General features: G+C 36.4%; 1 protein-coding gene across 1 annotated transcript in view; it reads left to right on the top strand.

Annotated features, from left to right (window-relative positions):
- Window positions 1–22,690, top strand: part of LOC132556631 (glutamate receptor ionotropic, NMDA 3B-like) — a 97,413-nt gene that overhangs the window by 21,008 nt on the left and 53,715 nt on the right. Inside the window, exons 2-3 of the mRNA XM_060221070.1 lie at window positions 10,704–10,718; window positions 18,822–19,417. Coding sequence (XP_060077053.1) covers window positions 10,704–10,718; window positions 18,822–19,417 — 611 coding nt within the window. The remainder of the gene's footprint in view (window positions 1–10,703; window positions 10,719–18,821; window positions 19,418–22,690) is intronic.

The following is a 22,690-nucleotide window of genomic DNA, read 5'->3' on the forward strand; positions in this document are numbered from 1 at the left end:
TGTGATAAGATTGATCGTTTAAATTCTCTTACAAGGTTAAAGATTGCGTAGGTGCTGTGAAGTCAATTCTGTACAGCCATAAAATGATTACAGTACATCATCAGTCCTGGCCCATCACGTTTACCGCCTCTGTATCCATTACCAGATTACAAGGTACTCAACAGTTCCGTTGACATGGCCCCTTCGGGCTCTTTTCGTATTTAACGTTTTTACACACGGCCTTAAAACATGTAGGTCTTCAAATCACCTTTCCATGTATATAACAGACATAGGACTGTCAAAATGAATTGATTAGATTTGAAGCTAAATCTATATAATATCAAAATATCTTGTTGCAATAATGATATAACTTTACAAAATTGACCAATCACAGTGTTGCATTCTATTTACCGCAATGAAGTTAGCCGAATCTTCTGTTCAGGTACAAACAAACCGAATGTTGAATAAGTTGGGTTGACGTCAATTTCTTTTCGGATACACTCTGGGTTTTCTCTTATTTACTATCCTGAACATCATTGTGCTCGAATCTTACTACATACCAACCACAAATGGATGAAAAAACAAAAATGACGTCATCTTGTTGTCAAGCAGGAACATCACACTGCCCAACGTCAAAGAACGTACTGATGTTTCACGATTTAAAAAAAAATCTTACTGATCCGTTTTATCTTATTTGGGTCCGTTTTGTTTGTTTTTACGTTTCATCATGGTATTAAGCCACTAAATGTCATTGTCACATTGCGTACAACAGTTTAATCTGTAAATCATGTTGATCGTGTAGAAACCCTGGTGAATATGATAATATGGTCGATTCAAAACCATTGATAAACAATACTGTGAATATAGACATATGTATAAAAGTATTTGTAAGATCAACAACACTGTAAATATAGGCATATGTATAATAGTATTTATAGCACAAACAACACTGTGAATATAGACATCTGTGTAAAATAATTATTTGTAACATCAACAATACTGTTTATATATACATCTGTGTAAAATTATTTGTAACACAAACAACACTGTCAATATAGAAATTTTGTTTGTATAAAAATATTGACGGCGAAATCACCATTGTAAATATAGACACCTTGTCTGTATGAAATTGTTGATAGGAACCATTGTAAATATAGACACCTTGTCTGTATGAAATTGTTGATAGGAACCATTGTAAATATAGACACCTTGTCTGTATGAAATTGTTGATAGGAACCATTGTAAATATAGACACCTTGTCTGTATGAAATTGTTTATAATATTAGCACAAATGTAAATATCGATAGATGTCAGTGTTAAAGTTTTGATAGCAAAAACACGATTGTAAATGTAGAAATGTGTCTGTTTAAAATTACTGATATCTTAAATACTATTGTTAATATAGATATCCGCCTGTACAAATTTGTTGAAATCAAAATATCGTTATAAATATAAAAAACAAGTATGTGTGTTACATTGTTGATAACATAAACATTATTATAAATATAGAATGCTGTCTGTTTAAAATAAGCTATTGACTGACTAAACAAAATCGTAAATATGGACATTTTGTCTGTTTAAAATCGTTAAAATCACAAACATCATTGTGAAAATAGAAAGGTTGTCTGTTAATCTTGATATATAAACAAATATTGACATCGACTCCTTCCCACAATTGAAACCTCAATACAGCAGAACATATATCATAATCTTTTATATTCAAAACATTCTAAGCACCTTGAGATCCTCCATCTTCGCTTTCAGATCTGTTGATGTCTTTACCATATCCATAATTTTACCCATCAGACGAGGTCATCAAAGACACGAAAGACTATTGTACATCAGTCAATTACCTAGAAAACGAAACCAACATGGAAATTCCCCACTATCTATATGATAAGCATGAAGATATCAATAATTTCCCTTTTGTGAATTGTTCATTTCTGAATAGCAACTAACTTGTATCCCAAACCTATGGTGATTGTTCGTGCAATATGTTGACACGTTGGTATGACACTGCAATCGGTCATATAAGTCATATAAGTATTTGTGCAGATATTTCAGTTTGGCGCGTCAAGCAAGGAACGCAGTTTCATTTTAATGATTTGCCACCGATTACAGAACCAGTTTCCCTCGTTTGAGCAAACACACTACCCAAAGTCAAAAGTAAGGCAGAGTCAAAAGAGGTTTTAGGAAAACAAAATGTCTTCAGAAAAGAGAAGATAATATGTTTAGTTGCCTTTTTTCTTCGTGCAATTGGAAATCAAATGCACATCTTAGGCCCTAACTGCATGCTAAACTATACACCAGACATCGATATGCCGTATCCACGCCGTACAACGGACGCTTTGTAAATCCAGGCCCTGTTTTGTACTTTAAAGCATATTGGTAAAGGGATAATATGATATACTTGGCGATATTTCTGTACACCTGGTACATTTAATTATAAAAATTAATTACTGTAAAACATTTCAATCGATAAGTTTGATGTATACATCTAATACAAATTTCATCTGACACCTGTGGAACATAAATGACAAACCGGAGATGATATTCTTCGAAAATCGATATATCCTAATGATTACAGGCCACTCGCCGATATACATCTGTACAATAATGTTCAGCGTAGCAGTTTGTGTTTTGTTGCTCTGATGACGTTGATAAGGAAATATCTATCCTGTTTGATAATAACTTTCCTTTGTGTTATACACAAAATATTACTTTTTTAATAAATATTCAGTCACTTTCTCATCTTTAACTATTTATGTTTCAAATGAACATTACTTTAGTAAGGTTTGGTAAACAAACATGTGACTACCAAATGGTGATGGGATATTTAAAATACACTTCAGTATTAAACACAAGGCTTCCTTATTTGGCCATCAAACGGATAACCGTCATTTTTACGTAACAGATGTTGATGAAATTTTAAGGTTTCTCATTCTGGTCTTTGTTGTTGTTGAAATGTCCTCCAGTTCCTGATAATCTCGCCATGTTGTCTCAATGTTCTTGTTTCCAATCTTTGTCTACATTGTTGTTGAAATGTCTCCGGTTTCTGATAATGTCTCCATGTTGTCTCTAAGTTCCTGTCTCTGATTCTTGCTTACATCGTTGTTGAAATGTCCCCTGGTTCTTGATGTTGTCTCAATGTTGTCTCGACGTTCCTCTATCTGAATCTTGCTTACATCACTGTTGAAATGTCCCCTCATTCCTGGTGTTGTCTTCCATGATTTCATACAACAATGCACTTTACATAATGTACTTTATGTTATGTACTTTAAAACGCTTAAATCAACACTTAAAAAGCACAACGTAAGGAATACAGCTAGGAGCTGCACTCTTTATTAGGAAGTGAAAGATAGTAACCTTAGAACTTTTTTGAATTGCCGGATGCAACACAGTCAGGAAGCAATGCAGCCTTATGCCTTTCTGCTAATTAAGACAATGAAACTGTCACTGTAGAACCAATAATGACATTTCCTTGGTATTGCCAAACCAAGATATAAATAACGGACAGACGATCAAAACAGAAGGCAACTAGAATTGCCGTCCGGGGGCCAACTCTACTAGAGTTTTCCAGACTTGATCAGGGAAATTCTTCTCCTACTTTTCTAAATATCTGATAGTTCTTTAAAAACTCACATTCATTGTGACGACCGTAACAGAATAAGGTTTGTTTCTTTTATTTTTCATTGGACGTCAAAGACATGTTTCGTAATCTATTAGTCTTGTGGATCGGGTTTCGTAACTGGATGACTGAAAGTTAATGCAATACGATTTGCTAGGACAAGAGCAGATTTCTCGTGATATTTTGATGGATTTCATTTCAAATAAATTGTAGCATGATGAAGTTAAAGAGGCGTCTTTCCACATATATTATCCATAGAAAATCATCTGCAATCACAAAAACAATTGATCTAGTGAATGAAGGACTAGACAGTTCATTGTTGATACGGGTAAAGAAACTATTACACATCACATGTCGTGATATTGTCATTCAGCATTAAGAGAGACGCTGTGTAACTTTCCCATGTCATCTCTCAACCTTGGCACTGCGTGCAGCTATTGTCTTTAGGATAACGTTCTTTTAATACTTTGCATCTAACTAGCGAGACTTGACAGACAATAGTAGTATATTTAATCTATACCAGAAGCTATCATATTCTACGTGTGGCTCCAGATGTACAGCATAAGCAGAGGAAACCGTTGAATACTCTAAATGGAGCCCTTAAAACATCTGATGCAGATTTTTAAATTGGCAATGATGTATCAAAAAATAACAAGGACATAAGCGTATGTATTCTATGGGTCTTATCAGCTCCATAAAAAGAAGGGAAAATGAAATGAGAAAAAATAAAACAAAAAAAAAAGCATGGTTTTATAGCGATATTTACATTTCCGATTCTTTTTGCTTCAATGAGTGTGAAAAATAAAAACAAAAACTTCTGCCGTAGATGTTGGTGGAGCGCATGTTGCAAACATAATGCAATGGGTTTGTTTTTGTTATATTGCTGCACACGTCTACTGTACGACACGTATTCCCATGTAAAACGACTACTTTATATGCCATTGAAAACTGCCATTATAATGTAGACGGTTTTTCCTATGTAGCTATCTCTATGGTCAGATAGTTTTGGCATATCATTTGAACTACATTCGGTACTCTTTGACGGTATTTACCCATGCCTTATGCGTGATATTGTATGTCGCTGTGTATGAACCTGGCTTCACTGCTCACGACTTAAGCGTGATATTGTATAGTGCTGAGTATGAACCTGGATTAACCACTAACGCCTTAAGCGTGATATTGTATAGTGCTGGGTATGAACCTGGCTTCACCACTAACGTCTTAAGCGTGATAGTGTGCAGTGCTGGATATGAACCTGGCTTCACCACTAACGCCTTAAGCGTGATATTGTATGTTGTTGGTATGAACCTGGATTCACCGCTCACGCCTGTGCTGGATGGTTGTAGTGTGTGGTGGATGTTCCGATGTTTCTAGGTTATTTTGGGCGTGCTGATTGGTTGTAGTGTGTCGTGGATGTTCTGATGTTTCTAGGTTATTTTGGGCGTGCTGGTTGGTTGTAGTGTGTCGTAGATGTTCTGATGTTTCTAGGTTATTTTGGGCGTGCTGGTTGGTTGTAGTGTGTCGTGGATGTTCTGATGTTTCTAGGTTATTTTGGGCGTGCTGGTTTGTTGTAGTGTGTGGTGGATGTTCTGATGTTTCTAGGTTATTTTGGGCGTGCTGGTTTGTTGTAGTGTGTCGTGGATGTTCTGATGTTTCTAGGTTATTTTGGGCGTGCTGATTGGTTGTAGTGTGTCGTGGATGTCCTGATGTTTCTAGGTTATTTTGGGCGTGCTGAATGGTTGTAGAATGTCGTGGATGTTCTGATGTTTCTAGGCTATTTTGGGCGTGCTGATTGGTTGTAGTGTGTCGTGGATGTTCCGGTGTTTCTAGGTTATTTAGGGCGTGCTGATTGGTTGTAGTGTGTCGTGGATGTTCTGATGTTTCTAGGTTATTTTGTGCGTGCTGGTTGGTTGTAGTGTGTCGTGGATGTTCCGGTGTTTCTAGGTTATTTAGGGCGTGATGATTGGTTGTAGTGTGTGGTGGATGTTCTGACGTTTCTAGGTTATTTAGGGCTTGCTGATTGGTTGTAGTGTGTGGTGCATGTTCTGATGTTTCTAGGTTATTTAGGGCGTGCTGATTGGTTGCAGTGTGTCGTGGATGTTCTGGTGTTTCTAGGTTATTTTGATGGCGCTGATTGGTTGTAGTGTGTGGTGGATGTTCCGATGTTTCTAGGTTATTTTGGGCGTGCTGATTGGTTGTAGTGTGTCGTGGATGTTCTGATGTTTCTAGGTTATTTTGGGCGTGCTGATTGGTTGTAGTGTGTCGTGGATGTTCTGATGTTTCTAGGTTATTTTGGGCGTGCTGGTTGGTTGTAGTGTGTGGTGCATGTTCTGATGTTTCTAGGTTATTTAGGGCGTGCTGATTGGTTGTAGTGTGTCGTGGATGTTCTGATGTTTCTAGGTTATTTTGTGCGTGCTGGTTGGTTGTAGTGTGTCGTGGATGTTCTGATGTTTCTAGGTTATTTTGGGCTTGCTGATTGGTTGTAGTGTGTGGTGCATGTTCTGATGTTTCTAGGTTATTTAGGGCGTGCTGATTGGTTGTAGTGTGTCGTGGATGTTCTGATGTTTCTAGGTTATTTTGATGGCGCTGATTGGTTGTAGTGTGTCGTGGATGTTCCGATGTTTCTAGGTTATTTTGGGCGTGCTGATTGGTTGTAGTGTGTGGTGGATGTTCCGATGTTTCTAGGTTATTTTGGGCGTGCTGATTGGTTGTAGTGTGTCGTGGATGTTCTGATGTTTCTAGGCTATTTTGGGAGTGCTGGTTGGTTGTAGTGTGTCGTGGATGTTCTGATGTTTCTAGGTTATTTTGGGCGTGCTGGTTGGTTGTAGTGTGTCGTGGATATTCTGATGTTTCTAGGTTATTTTGATGGCGCTGATTGGTTGTAGTGTGTCGTGGATGTTCCGATGTTTCTAGGTTATTTTGGGCGTGCTGATTGGTTGTAGTGTGTCGTGGATGTTCTGATGTTTCTAGGTTATTTTGGGCGTGCTGATTGGTTGTAGTGTGTGGTGGATGTTCTGATGTTTCTAGGTTATTTTGGGCGTGCTGAATGGTTGTAGTGTGTCGTGGATGTTCTGATGTTTCTAGGTTATTTTGGGCGTGCTGATTGGTTGTAGTGTGTGGTGGATGTTCTGATGTTTCTAGCTTATTTTGGGCGTGCTGATTGGTTCTATGTAATCTTTTTGTCGGTACCTTGACATTTCCCCGGTGAATATTTGTCGACACTCTGGAGCAACTTGTCAATACCCATCACAAAAACAAACCCATCACTTAAGCACAGAGTATTCTCATAGCTCGCACAACACGCCGGGTTGACAGCAAGTGTCAAAGACTGTTGATGACGCTAAAGTTTTCTGTAAAATTCGACACCAACCGGGAACTCTTGCATGATGTTTTTTGTTTTTTGGGGTTTTTTTTATTATTATCATTATTACTCTGTTGACAACGATATGAAAGTTTCGATCGAAAAACGTTTAAATAAAATCAGAAAAAAAAAGATATTTTGTTACAAAAATACACAACGCAAGCATGTGTTGTCGTATTAATTGTATGAATAAAAGTTTTATTTCTAGAAGAAGAAAAAACGCCGCCATGCGAACACAAGCACCTTCGCACTCACATTGGTGCGTAATAACAACTTCAAAACATCAGGAGGCAGGTCAAGACAAGACAAATAGAAAGCAACAGCTTGCTTGATCGGTTTGCGATCCCTCACTGTCACGTGTTCTCTAAGAAGTCTGAATTAGAGAATGTTCCTATCTGTGATTGTTTACATGTACCGTTCTGTAAACCTGTAATTCATCGACGACTTCGAATAGAGTTTTTCTCAGCCATATTAAAAATGTAAATTGCTTAGTTGTACTTAGCATAAACTTTTCATGTCCTGATAGCTGATTTGTCTTTTGTATAGACCTTTCCTCCCCCGACAGCTTATATTTGTCTTTTAGATAAACCTTTCCTGGCCCAGTAGCTGATATTTGTGATTTAGATAAACCTTTTCTGGCCCCTGAATTGATGTGTATTGTGAATACATCCAAACATCTACACTAACCACTAAATTATCATTTAGACTAAAGTGAATTTACTGTCGGTTTGATCCAAAAATAATCTTGACTTTAATCAAAACAAAACGCATTATTTGTTGGGACGTAAACGAGATGAAAGCTTTGTACTAAAGAAAACTGTATACCTTATCAGATGTTAGATAGATAAATGTTGTTTATCAAAATCCACAAACACGAAAACGTTAGATTCAGATGAATGTTCAACAACGACGAGAGCTATTTTATTTCACGAAGTTCTAGTTTGGTAATGACGTTCACAAGATTGTCAAATGTCACGACATGTATGTGAGTTGTGATACCGGTGTCGTTAGACAAACCATGCGGCATAATGGTGTGCAAGGAAATCAAATACGAATTAGACAGGAAATAAGACATTCAGAGAGCAGTGGCATTTTAGAGAGTAGAACAAAATCCAATAAAATAAAGAAGTCATCTTGTACAGTCCTGCTGTAGCGTTGTTATGTTTGATTAAAACATTCACGCAAGATATTGAATCTACCGAAGCTGTGCCCATGATGTCACAATGCAGCTCCTTAATTGACTGTAGGAACTTGCAAAACTGAGTTTTTACTTCCAATGCTAAAACAGCATATGTTTTACTCTTCAGAAAGGTGTTTGATTTACTGAACATTGAAATAATTTTGAAACCAATAATTGGCTGTAGGTGTTTCAACACCAGCGTGACAGCTCTATTGCTCACTGCTGCCTACCATGCGTATTGCGGGGACGTGCGAAGGAGATAGCAGAGTGGTGGTAATGAGGAACAGAAAACGAAAATAGAAAACATTGTCAACATCACTTTGTGTTATGGTGTGAACATGCTCATTTTTGGATGTTATTGTTTCACGGCCAACAAGTAAAACGCGTCATGTGTGAGTTATATATATATATCATTTCATTGCTGGTGGCTTCATTTCGTATTGTTATTGGGAATTAAAAGTGGCGTTTTTCGGTATGGCTGAGGATGACTGGACTAAGAAACTAAACAGAAAAAAAACATATTTCACAATTTCTACAAACATCGGTTACCTTCATTATAAATTGTATAAAGTGCATACATATTTCATGTGTGTCATAGCCATCCCTTCAAGTCAATATTATATTATTCGTCTGTCATCTAAAAACTGCAGTTTTGATCACTCTTTAACAGCGAACTCTCCATGTTGATTCCCTTACCAACATGACAAAGATATGGACAATTATCCACCGGCGAAATGAGGCAGTTTCGTGTGTTATGGTGTAATCAAGCTGCCGTTGGATTGCACTGGCTATTGTCAATACATGTGGTGAAGGCGATTCCCGTAAAAACCTGGACAAGTGCACTTGTTTGACTGTTAACTTTACACGGGATGTAATCACCCTAAAGCTTTTTGTAACTGACCGGGGCTCAGTTATTTCCTGTTGATCGAGTCACGAGATCGCACACGTCAATTGTGGGCGCTTGCACTGTTTTCTCCATCACTATGGACAGAAAATCGAACCATAGTTACAGAAAAGGCGTTTTGGACCAGCCTTTTTAATGAAAACATATCGAACATTCTGCTACACTGAATTGTAACGAGTTTAATCTGACGTTGACTCGAGATTGATTCATACAGTTAATTACATACAGATCAAACGCTAACGCGACCATTTAAAGACCTCTAACTGATTAAACCTAATAATTGACCCTCTGTATGGCTGACACAGGCAGATGTTTGTCACTGTCTGCGTCACAAGGCACAAGTGTATGGCCGTTTACAACATATTCGGGTCAGTATTTGGACAGAAATAAATCTGCCAGACATCGGATTCGGACTTACGTTCTTTATAATAATGTTAACGACTTTCGAGTTACATTAATTGTAGCACACTATCTCTCATTTCTAGCGAGATTCAATACTTCAACTAAATATGAACATTTTACATTTTTATACATCTGGTGAATGAATTGTACTTCCATTTAACAATGCTATCTGTGTAGATGTTTCTATAAACTTTTTATTTTCACAGAGGTAAACTATATTGTTGAAATGTGAATGTAATGGGTAACGCTACCGTAGTCCACTGCTAATATAAGTTTCATCTCCCGACTCCCGCCCACTACCTCCCGCCTCCCGCCTCCCACCTCCCATTTGGTGTTCTTGATAAATCTAACAGAATTCATTCTGCTACTTTCGCCAATATCGCCTCTCTGAAGTAGATGTTTATCTGCTATGCAGTAAAAACGGATGAAACTTTTTTTCCGTCTTCCATACTTTACCTACCTGATAAGCTAGTCATAGGTTACCAGGTTAGACATATAGACTGACTAGTCGTTATAGACACGTGATTCTCTACGCTGAGAAGAACACAATACAGTAGCTGTGTGATACAGTTTAATCATTGTTTTACTGTACTGTATCCAATTCTGAATTTACATTGAAAGGGGCTTTTCACTTTTGTGTTATGCTAGGTCTTTCTGATGGATTAGATATCCAAGCAGTGATAATTACATACAGACAGTGATACTTACATACAGACAGTGATACTTACATACAGACAGCGATAATTACATACTGACAGTGATAATAACATACTGACAGTGATAATTACATACTGGCCAGTATTTTGGTAAACACCACAACACATCAGCAGCGACAGCAGTGAGTATGAGGACGGTGGTGCTGCCACAGTATCGTTGACATCGTCTTCCTCGCTGCTATTGTTGCAACCCAATTTTTTTTTAAATTAGAAAAATACGCACTATAAACAGCAGCTGTATCTTTCTCGCGAATGTTGCCTGTAATGAACACTTTGTTGATGACAATGAAATAAACAAAGATCGATCACACACTACGTTTGTGTAGCTTTGGTCTGTATTGCGTCATGCATTATTTACAGTGGGTGTGAATATTCCTTAAGTGTTTAGATCTCATAACATTCAATACAGCCAATTGGTTCACGCCTCCAGTTGTCTCAAACATGTATAACACGCATCCACGTTACAGGTAAAAGTGCTGGAACACTTTATCTGACCATCTCTTTAGATAAGACAGTAGCCAGTAAAACGACAGCTATTCTTGAGAAAAGTAATTGGTTCTGACCTGATGTTGTAGATTACAGATATACTAGCAGTGTACCAAAGTAGCTGCTATTTGCATCCTAGATCTATTGACAACCAATCGATTTGCAAAGTACACCAACCAACCCAATAAAGGGATCTACAGTTAAAAAATAGTAAACCTATATTTAGTACACGGTAATTATGTGCGATATAATGGTTTTTAAGATATATTCAATATAAAGATTTTAATATAAAATCTTAATTGATCTACAGAAATTCAAAATTTCTCTGTTTCTGAATTTTGGGGTAGACATCCGGTTTTCTGGTGGAAACATTATCATGATTATCATATATTTCTGCTAGTTACAAATGGTATTTTCGCTAAGTACTGTACTTTGTTAATGAACTCAGGAAAAAGATAATGCGATGTTGAGTTCAGACAAAAAAAGGGGGAGAGATAGTTTCTCTGTCATTTAAGTGTCATTTTGCTGTTAAAGCATGTTGTTGGATGCAATGGGTGTGTAAATCATTTCAGAAATAATTACAAAATGTTTTTCTGAATTTAGTTTATATGTACACGTGATTTAGACAGAAATGCACGTGCATTTACGCAATAGGATAACTTGAGACGTATGATAATCGTTAACCATGTGTTAAGTTAATATCAAGTGAAGATTTAAAGTTCAAAGTCACGCGATAATTTGAAGACATGTAATAACTTGAAGCTTGAAGATTATTTAAAACGATACCATAAGTACAATAATGATTATTATTGTGACATTCTTAATGACCCGTCAACACATAAAAGGTCATTAGGGCCATCAACCGGTAAAACACACAGCGATCCAAAACGGAAATAACACCAAAGAAACTAAAAGGTGAAAGACAAATGTTAAAAATCTTAAATGGATATGTTCTCACAAAAAAATTAAAATGGTAAGTCATAGTCTATTATATACACCAACATCTTTCAGATAACCTAGAATTTTACAAATCTCAACAGTTTTGAAAAGGGTCTTTAGACTTGTAACGTTACGATAAAAATGTCTCGGGTAGACAGAAGGTCAATGCTGTCATACGTATAAGCAATTCTTGCTGTGTAATATAATTTATCACAGATTGTCTACAGTTACCTAAGGATGAACCGTGTTGATGACAAACTGAGATCGGTTCGGCCGGTAATCTGTGTATCTAGTTGCGCCGAGGTTACACTCCTTTGTATGAGACGACCTACTCTACAATGTATGCCCGGGGGCCGGGATGTGCTGTGGCCTTTATACAACGACACGTGGATCGGGCGATCCTAGCTAGTTAGACACACACACCGATGTTTACTATCGTTGTGTACAGCCGTATTACGTGTGATCGATATTTTTAATTTCAGTCCGTCGACCATATTTTTCGTATCAATACATTCTTCCAATCATATAAACTTTGACGATTACATGATTCTGCCGCAAGCCTTCAAACAATGTAAGACAACTTTCGAGCGGTTTGTTTACGCTAAATTCTGCCGTTTTACATCAATTACGGTTGTATATCCCAGTACGTCTACACCAGACTAACCAATACTGAAGTGATCATTTCCAGTTTAATTATGAAATATTCTGCTTGCACTTGTAATCATTGTAAGTATATCTACGGATGACCGATAGCAAGAGCTGTTCAAACAAAGACAAAAGCAGTAACATCAAACATTAATGTTACGATGTTAATATTGGATAAGTGTCACAGTGAAGTCAACACAGCATGTACATAATACCAACACAAACATGACACAGTCATCAGCTTAATTATCTCACAAACCAAAAATAAGTAATAATCAATTTTTATGAAGAATGATTGTCAGGAAAACTAAAAATAAATACGGAACGAAACCTAATGTCAATAATTAATTCACAGATTAGAAAAAAAAATTATTTACAACAATTGCGAAATAATTTATTTGTACTTTATCTAATCAATCTCTGTGGCCCGGATGTAAACGCGCTATGGGTCTCTTACTGTGGGGGAAAACCCTTAGTACACGAGGAAGTGGTCTAACAGGAGACACTGTACATTTTCAAATCCGTTCCAGGAATCGAACCCCTGGAATCCATATATAGTAATTGTAAATAAAAAACTTGATTTTGCGATCAGTAGCAAAAGTCGCCCGTTTCCTCTGTACTATCCCAACCCTTCTGTAGTATTCCTAGTGTCCTACTATGCTTACATCTACCACAGAAAACTGAGTCTTAAACACACAAAATTCCAGTCCACTATAGTACCATAGAAAAAGGTAGGAAACTTGCACGTTCGAGATCCTCGGAACGCCGTTCGGAGTTCCTAAAAAAGTACAAAATTTGATATTTTTACTATTTGCACTATTTAAAATGTAAACTTACACTAAAACACGTTTGAAGAATCTTTAATCAATATTACGGACATGTGTTACATCAAGTTGCGCTGTGAAATGTCACTATATCTGCGCTCGAGTTTTCCAAGCAGTCACGTCATTCAGTAGATCCCTATAAAGGAACTCTCAAGAGCTAGCCAATCAACTAGCTCCTAGAAAATCTATATTTAGAAATGACATACATTCGTCATACAGCGGCTGGGCTGGAACGGGGAAGTTTCCTACCTTTTTTGTATGTTGCTATAGTTGACTGGATTTTAGCTTGTGCTGTTTACGTTCCTGTGCATTAACCAACCAGAGGGGAGCGATAGCGGCCATTTTGTTTTTCATTGTCTGTTTTGTTTGCGGGCTCATGATACTACTCCTGTATATCAGATTCTGTAGTAATTGATTTGCTTATTCAAATGAATTAGAAGCCATGAAGTGAGCTTGCATTGTCTGTATCAGCCTTTCGATAAAGTTTTATTACAATCCATCAGATTGTTTCAGCCAATCACAGACAGTAATGGTCATTCTTGATATCCGTTACGAAAACAAAAGTCAGATGCACTTGTACACGTCCTAGACAGTATAGAGGTGAAGTTTTATGAAGATTATGAAGGTGTCATTCCGTCTGAACCAAAAGTATTCGGAATGAGAGAGTAAATACACAGAATGATAAGTCACAGATTTCGTGAAGAGGTGATTCCATAATTATGCAAAATAAAATACGTACATCGAATCTGATTGGTACAATGAGAGTAACACGTGAACAACACGTCTCAAAAAAATTTTAAAAATTGTGATCTATAATTAAAAAAATGAAAAAGAAATGTCATCTGTGACATTTTTAAAGAGCACTGAGGGTGTGAAATAGTAAACACCAAAAGTTATATGATACAGAAATCGACACACGCACTAAGTATTATATAGAAAACGTATTAAGATACTCTCATTTCGAGTTCAGAAATATGCTTTCAAAACTCTGAATTATCTTTACATGGCTATCTCTGTGGTACTGTGCTGCTGTAAACGCGATGTATTGATATTTACAAACTTGATTTGCTATTTAATCTGAGACATTAACTGTTCGATTTCGTTTCGTTAATTTGGTATCGAACTCTATCAGGGTAATACAACAGAACAGAAACGGAACGAAACTGCAAGATAAACCCCATGACTCTCAGAAATATTACCTCGTTATGTAATAACACGCACTATCTTCTAAAGATCCATTCACGTGTAAAATCAAATTGATTTGTTTACAAAACTGTTTTACACTTAGTTTCCACCTTCCCTTTTGCTTAGATAATGTCCAATGTGTTTGAGATAAATGACTTAAACGATCAGTGTTGACGGCTAGTATAACGTTTTTCTTGTTTCTCTTTCATTTGTAAAACGTCATACTTTGAGTCAATACCGCTGCAACAGAGCATCTTCTGTCTAAAAATTGTAATTTGTTTTTTTTTTCACTCTCCGTTTCCGATCAGATTTTTAATTAAATTTTCAACGGAAGCATTTCTCAAATGTTATTTATCACCCTACTGATGAAAACGATCGATATTTATTTTACATGAGATAATTTTCTACTATGAAATACATGTAAGTCACACGCTCCACTACAGAGAGTAAGTAATCACACGAACCTAGAACAGGGTTTGGTAATCACACGCTCCACGACAAGGTCAAGGTAATCACACGAACCTAGAACAGGGTTTGGTAATCTAATCACACGAACCTAGAACAGGGTTTGGTAATCACACGCTCCACGACAAGGTCAAGGTAATCACACGAACCTAGAACAGGGTTTGGTAATCACACGAACCTAGAACAAGGTTTGGTAATCACACGCTCCACGACAAGGTCAAGGTAATCACACGAACCTAGAACAGGGTTTGGTAATCACACGAACCTAGAACAGGGTTTGGTAATCACACGCTCCACGACAAGGTCAAGGTAATCACACGAACCTAGAACAGGATTTGGTAATCACACGAACCTAGAATAGGGTTTGGTAATCACACACTCCACGACCAGGTCAAGGTAATCACACGAACCTAGAACAGGGTTTGGTAATCACACGCTCCACGACAAGGTCAAGGTAATCACACGAACCTATAACAGAGTTTGGTAATCACACGCTCCACGACAAGGTCAAGGTAATCACACGAACCTAGAACAGGGTTTGGTAATCACACGTTCCACGACAAGGTCAAGGTAATCATACGAACCTAGAACAGAGTTTGGTAATCACACGCTCCACGACAAGGTCAAGGTAATCACACGAACCTAGAACAGGGTTTGGTAATCACACGCTCCATGACAAGGTCAAGGTAATCACACGAACCTAGAACAGGGTTTGGTAATCACACGAACCTAGAACAGGGTTTGGTAATCACACGCTCCATGACAAGAACAGGGAAGGAAACAGCACGGCCTTTCTGTAATAAATGACACTTATGTCAAACATTTTCACCACAAAATATTTTAATTTTTTAATTTTTTTTATATATACTTGGTGTCACAACTCTTTATAATGAAGGCTACTGTCTTTGTTATATATTGTGTATTGCTTGTTTACCTTTCACAATAACAATATAGATTTAAAACACAAAGCATGATATCATATCTAGTGTTAACTCAACAAGTCAGTCGGTTCCGATATGTACATTAAAAATTGACAATGTAATACCTCGTTTTCAGTCTCGTTTTGTGCGTTTGTTTAAAGCAGAAATATGAGTATAAGAAATGTCAGTGTATTATCAATATACCAGTAAAATACGAGAGCTATCGAAGAGCTTCATGTGTTCCTTCGCTAGTTTCCAATTCCGGGTCTGTAAAGACAGTCAGCACCAACAATGATGTATTATAGTGCCTCGCTCACCGCTCAAGTACATTTGTTCCCGCGAAAGATCACTCTGTCGTAAATAACAAATACCATTTGTGTAAGCACCAAACGAAATGGTTAACATTGGTGATAAAACTGAGGCGTTATGACAGAAAAAATAATATCACAACGAAATATCTATCTAAACACGAGGCCAGTTTTCAATCTTAAATTACATTGCTCCGATACCTGAATTTCCAAATAGCATACCAAGAATTACTTTTACTGAAATTCAAGATATAATCGGAAATTCTAGAAATAATCGGTTTTGTCGATTATCTATATGTTTGAGTTTGGTCGATAATACTGACTGAATTACTGGTAGGACTAGAAGAAAGACAGATGTTACAAAACTGATTCTCGTTCGTAGACACCGTTATTTTTTATTTTCTAGAGGACGTAACTGGGTGTGACAAAATGATGATGATCAAATATAACATTGTCTTGTCATGAGCTATAAATATGTCTGTCCAGCAGAGTCTTTGATTTACAGGATAACTAGGCACACCTCGTGTTTGTTGGACGGACACTCCAGTAAATTGCCTCTCCCGTCTGGACGAAAGCGCCATTTATCCATGGTTATTTCATAGACTTCACTGACGCAAACTCGAATCTACTGAACTAATTGTATATTTGATAAATGGCTATTTGATAGTCTCTGGAAGACAGCAATAGAACGTTTTCAATTCATTAATTTGATTTTTCTTCTATATAATAAATGGATTTTAGAACAAGAGCGATGAAGTACGTCGAGGTATGATTTTCAGCCAATACGGTTTCTACTCAGTGGATTTCCTTTACAAAGGTTTTCAGTGAACATGAAAAACGCTCGGTCTCGATGGAGACGTATTACGAGCAAACTAGAAACTTGATCGTCAATTATTCGTGCAACAATTTAGTCTTATACCGACAAAAACATGTATTGTTGATTGGAAAAGTGAATGCAAATTTCCTTTCACAGACATTGAGAGATAGGCAGTCTTAACGAATAGATTTATGTAAAGCGACAGGCAATCTTAAACAATATATTTATGTATAAAGATAGGCAGTCTTAAGGAACAGATTTATGTGAAGAGGGAGGCAGTCTTAAACAATAGTTTTATGTATAAAGATGGGCAGTCTTAAACAATAGATTTATGTGTGAATGTGGAGATTGCTAAATTTTACTGTGTGAATATCTCTGTGTGTAATCATTTAGGGTAACTGACACTTGCTGGATTTTACTGTGTGAATATCTCTGTGTGTAATCATTTAGGGTAACTGACACTTGCTGGATTTTACTGTGTGAATATTGACGAGTTAATAACCACTCCAAACAAACACTTTAACCTACATAACTTTTTGATGAAGATGTACAGATAATGATAATTAAGAACCTGGTTAAGTAGTAGTATACGCTCAGATCCAAGACTTTGAATGCCTATTCAACTTAGATGTATTTGCTAAAAAGTTGATTTTATGCTATTATAACCGTTTTCCTGTTAAATCATCATCAACAAAACACTATATCGGGTTGTAGAAAAAGTAAACAAATAAGAAAGTAAATAGATACGTCCGGTTTTATCTTATTTTATTTGATTTTATTGGTCTTAAAGATATTTTGTAAAGGTGATTCAATTTTTTATATATATATATATATATATATATATATATTTTATATATATATATATTTTTTTTGGGTTGTTGTTTTTTTTTTTTTTTTTTTATCGAAAATACCTACAAATGTATATTTCAAACCTGTGCTCAATTATTTGTAAAACCGAGTTACTGAAAATAAGAAAGTAATTTATAACTGCAGTGCCACCAGAGACGGAATGCTACAGAAAATGTTATATGTAAAATACGCCCTAATCAAAACACACTTGGAAGAATACTCCAGTTCCATCTAAGGCAAACAAGTCACAGAGGGACCGATACTTGTCTATAACATTCATTGAAAAGCTATACTTAAGAGAGTTGTGATCTTTTCGGAAAGAAAGCTTTATATCAGTTTGTTATTTTTCTGTCTATTTGAAACACAGAAAAAACGACAAAACAAATCGACAATTGCTTATAGTGCTTGTCAACCGAAGTATCCCTAAGGTCTAAGGTTTCGGTAGCTTCATCCAAGGAACTCGCATCAAACACGCGATCACTATCACATATCAGATAAACGACCTTTCCCAAACATCTTGTGATCCGACGTTTGAAGTGACAGCAATGTGCAAAATGAGATATAATAATGGAATTTGAATGTGTTGGTTTGTTATACCGAGGGGAAGTTGACATAAACGATTGAACTAAAAATTAAGTTTGATCATAGACTTCATGTTTTTGCTGTATAAACTGCTCTATTCCTACATGTTTGAAAGTTTGCCTGAAAATGTTGCAAATATGCTTTACTAAAAAAACTACGTAAAGTTCGATGTATTTTTCTCCTTAATTTGATCATTGATTCGATACACGGACGTCAATCTTATGTCATATCTGTATCTACACCGTGTAGAATTCGTAATTCGATGTTAAGGTGTCAAAAACACTCACCAAATGAATAATTACAGCAAAGTTATCAAAATAACTCTGACATGCTAGTGGCATTATGACACATTAATCGGAACGTTTCCAATGTTTGAGACGGATATAGATATCCGTTTGGGAAGAATATGCATCTCAAGTACAATCAGCGGATTGGCTGCATCATTAAAGAAGCAATTTTTTTTGGTTTTTTTTTTTTTTTTTTTTTTTTTATTTATTTTCTTTTTGTTTTGTTTTGTATTTTTTTTTTGTTTTTCTGTTTTTTGTTTAATGTAGACGTACTTTTTTATCGTAAATTTTTAATACTGTTAATTTACTTGTTGTTGACATAACGTTTTTCTGCCTTTTTACAGATACCGAGCTCAATGTATATAAAGCTGGAGCCTTCTTGGCGGTATATGGCCAGAGGTCTTATAAAGTTCTTCCAGGCCAACTTCTGGTTTGATTTTCTTCTGTATCTGGAGGACGATTTTCTCTTTGATGGATTTTACGACGAACTACACAGCATCACGGACGATGATAAATGGAACATCAGTGAGGAAATATTCTCCAAAAAAATGACCGACAAAGAAATGTATCGTAGTTTAAATACCTCTGTGAACAGGCAAGATCGGATTATAGTCATCCACTCAAGTGTTGCCATGGCCAGAAGGATATTTAAAGTTGTGAGCTCTGTGAATCTTTTTTCAGATATACACATAGCTTGGTTTTTAACTGAGAGGGCATATACTCGGAATAAAACGGTGCTAAGGATTTATCCTGAAGGTAGTCTTGCCTTGCTCATGAATGACGCAGTCAACACTGTTGACCTGCTACAAGACGTCATATCACTTGTGTCGACAGTGTTCAGAGATTTGCCAACAGAAGATAAGCGTCTGTTTGCCAACGTCAAGTACGACTGCGACAACTTGTCAAACATAAATGTGTGTCTTGGAGAAAAATTGTACAAGTAAGTGTTGTCATAATTATTTTATGATGAATATCATTTTATAACCGTAATTGAATTAATTAAATGAATGTAATCAATGTTTGTGCAGTATATACTATCCTGTCACTAGTTATACAAAGATATCAAATTTTCTATTCTTGAGTGAAAATTACTCCTTATTCGTGCAGTTTAGTTGGAAAGTGTGAGTTGTTAAAATTCAGGGAGGTATCTGATTAAAATAGTTGATGAATGAGTATACAAATTAACGATAATTGTAAATACTTGTACAAAACGTACCCTTGGTATATGTTAATCGTGTCAACAGGTATGCAAACAGTTAGCTAGACATGAAATAGCCATTCATTGGTTTAGCGATAGGACGCTTGGCATGTTTTATGCTCATGTTTGCCTGATAATTGCGTTGTTGTTTCATTGTTCTCACTTGAGAACCTGACATTTCATGCTTGGATTGACCAACACCTGTTCTTATTATCCTTGTACTTTTTCAGGAGTTTCCGTGTTAATCTTTCTTTTGTTCATATCTTGCCCTAGATTTATTGAATTAAGGTATGGATTATGATTTGGTTAACGCATTGGTAACTTTTTGTTGTTTCTACAATTTGTTTATGTGATGAGAACAACTTAATTTTTGCTTTTTTGACCCTGATCTGAAGTGTCAGTTTATTTCTATATTTCTCAAGAGTAAGAACAAGTTTAACGAGTACAGTTTTTGACGTCATAGTCGAACAATGAAAGAAGCACGTGGGTAATCAAATTAAAGATTAGAATAGGATCGCGTGCTTCTAAAGGAAGGCTGCTTTACCGAAGACACACGTTATGTAATATCTAACAACAGATCGGAGTATTGTCTCATAGTCACTGCCACAGCGTTACCACAAGGACACACCATCAAACAAATCGGCATTCTTGTCGCTATAAGATCAGCATGTCGGTAATTCCATTCGCAATATTTCTTCAATAATGTGTGTCCTTTGTGCTGAGAGCTTGTCTGTCCACAGGCGACATCTGTGGTGAAACATGTTGAGACATGTAAATTCAGCAAAAACCATACAAACAATCAAAGGGAAAGTGAAGACTAATAAAGTCGGCACACTTATCATATAGATTAATGGCATGCCAAGTAAAAGCAGTTGCCATGTTAAGGGGCAAATGTCATAAGAGTATTAAATGAGTTTTATGACTTTACTTTGATTGATCAAGATCGCAAGTCTTTGATGAAGCAGAAGACTATTTCCCTTCCGGAATACATTGACGTATTCTCCTTTTACACGATAAGTTATCTCCCTGTCTTTTGTGAAGATTCATGTCGCCTTTAGACGAATAAATTAGATTAGTTACATGGCAATCATCAATCATACTAGACACCTTTTAATTTGTACAAAGATTATAAGACAAAACGACCGGAAAATGTAAGCCTTGTGCTCTAAAAAAACCACTTGGGTCATCCAAGTAATTCCACGCTCTCAAACTGAGAGCCCGGGCAGACAGATTAACAAATACCGAGGGAAAAGAATGACTACCATATCATAAGATATAGAATATTTCCAAATAGCTCTCATTAACCTGAAGATACCTAACAATATGTGTCACAACTTTTTGCATTTGTATTAAAAATCTTTCGGAGAAATTCTAACATTCGAGATACGCTTTTGAATATCGATTAAGCTTTGGTCAGTGACTTTACAACAGCGGTATTGCTCGTATCTTTATCGACTGTATTCGACTTTCATTTATCGACTGTATTCGACTTTCCTTTATCGACTGTATTCGACTTTCCCTTATCGACTGTTTTCGACTTTTATACCAATTATCAGAGCTTCGTCATAATTTTCCTAATGAACCACCATAATTAGTGTCCTATGTATCCTTAATGATTTAATATAGACTCGGATTTAGTTGATAAAGGTCACCGGGAACAAATTTATCTTAGTTCTCATTAACTTATCGGAAGAGGATGCTTAGTCAGAACATTTCGGACACCTATCGTTTTCATTAATGCTAACGTAAAATCGTCAGACGTAAAATCCCTTTCGGTTTGGCTGTAAAAACGATATCATTGAATACAATTAGGCACGCTGTGACGAGTTAGAACTCTAGGCTGTAAGACTACATCTTGGAATGAAATACTACATCAATTGTAGGCCAGTGAATGAATACTACAGAGCAATCGTCGGAAGATCTATGATGTATACCTCTTACTGTCTGTGCGCTAAATAAAATGGTTATCGGTAGTGCGACAGTTATATTCCAGATTACGACAGACAATCCAGACAATCACGGACGGAGTCGAGTAGCGGGTAATCTTGATAGAAACATTGATTCTTTGTGCAGCCTGCTGTGGACGATAACCGTTCGTTGTCGTTGCTCTTTTGATGTGCCAAGATAGATCTACGTACTGAAGTACACAACGTTTACATGTAAAAAGAGTAAAGAAATTGTGATCTGGAAGATTAAGCTTTCTTTGCTGCATTGGTGACTCCTGCAATACCAATCTAGGTCACTGTAACTCTAGTCTCGCTGAGAATAAGGCGTATACCGAAAATGAATTATTGAAACAGCTCATTATTGTCAAAACAATGATAGTGTCTGCTTTTGTCCAAGTCGTTAATACCGTATAACGTACTTTCATCTTTCGTGTCATTTGCTATTCAAAAAGACCTAAATACACCAGAAGACAACATACTATACATGTATGATGAGACACAATGTCAGGAGAACTTTTTAATTAACAGTTTGCCAATGGATTACGATAAACAAGAGACAGTTTAACATAAGTTAAAAAAACTTGTTTTCGCATCCAATTCAGATGTGATTGTTCTTATATAATCATGATATATATATGTACATCATTTACCATACACAATTTCTGTTTGAAGTAACATAACTTAAGTCCTCCCATTACGGATGTAGGTGTAGTCCTTATACCTGTATGTGTAATCGATAAGAAACACTAATTTGTATTAACCGTCAGCCAATCAAAAAGCGCTTTTGAAAAGTTATCATTCCTCTGTATTCCTAACTTTGTTTATTGAAATTTCTTACAATTTTCCTATTTGCTATACATTATATAGAAACAACTTTGATACTTATTCATTACAAATGCTGTACGATATGATGCCTCTTCGAAATGCTGACGACAAATTGAATCACCAAGCCTATTTTACCTATAATGACAAAAACACCCGAATGACTGTTAGCTACTGTTACATAGTGGTAGACTGGAATACACGTTAGGTCTTTACTGACGATAGTGAAATACACCATTAGTGTTAG

Source organism: Ylistrum balloti, unplaced genomic scaffold, assembly GCF_031769215.1.
Source record: "Ylistrum balloti isolate Yb309-2 unplaced genomic scaffold, AGI_CSIRO_Ybal_v1 Utg369650, whole genome shotgun sequence".
In the NCBI taxonomy this organism is placed as follows: Eukaryota; Metazoa; Mollusca; class Bivalvia; order Pectinida; family Pectinidae; genus Ylistrum; species Ylistrum balloti.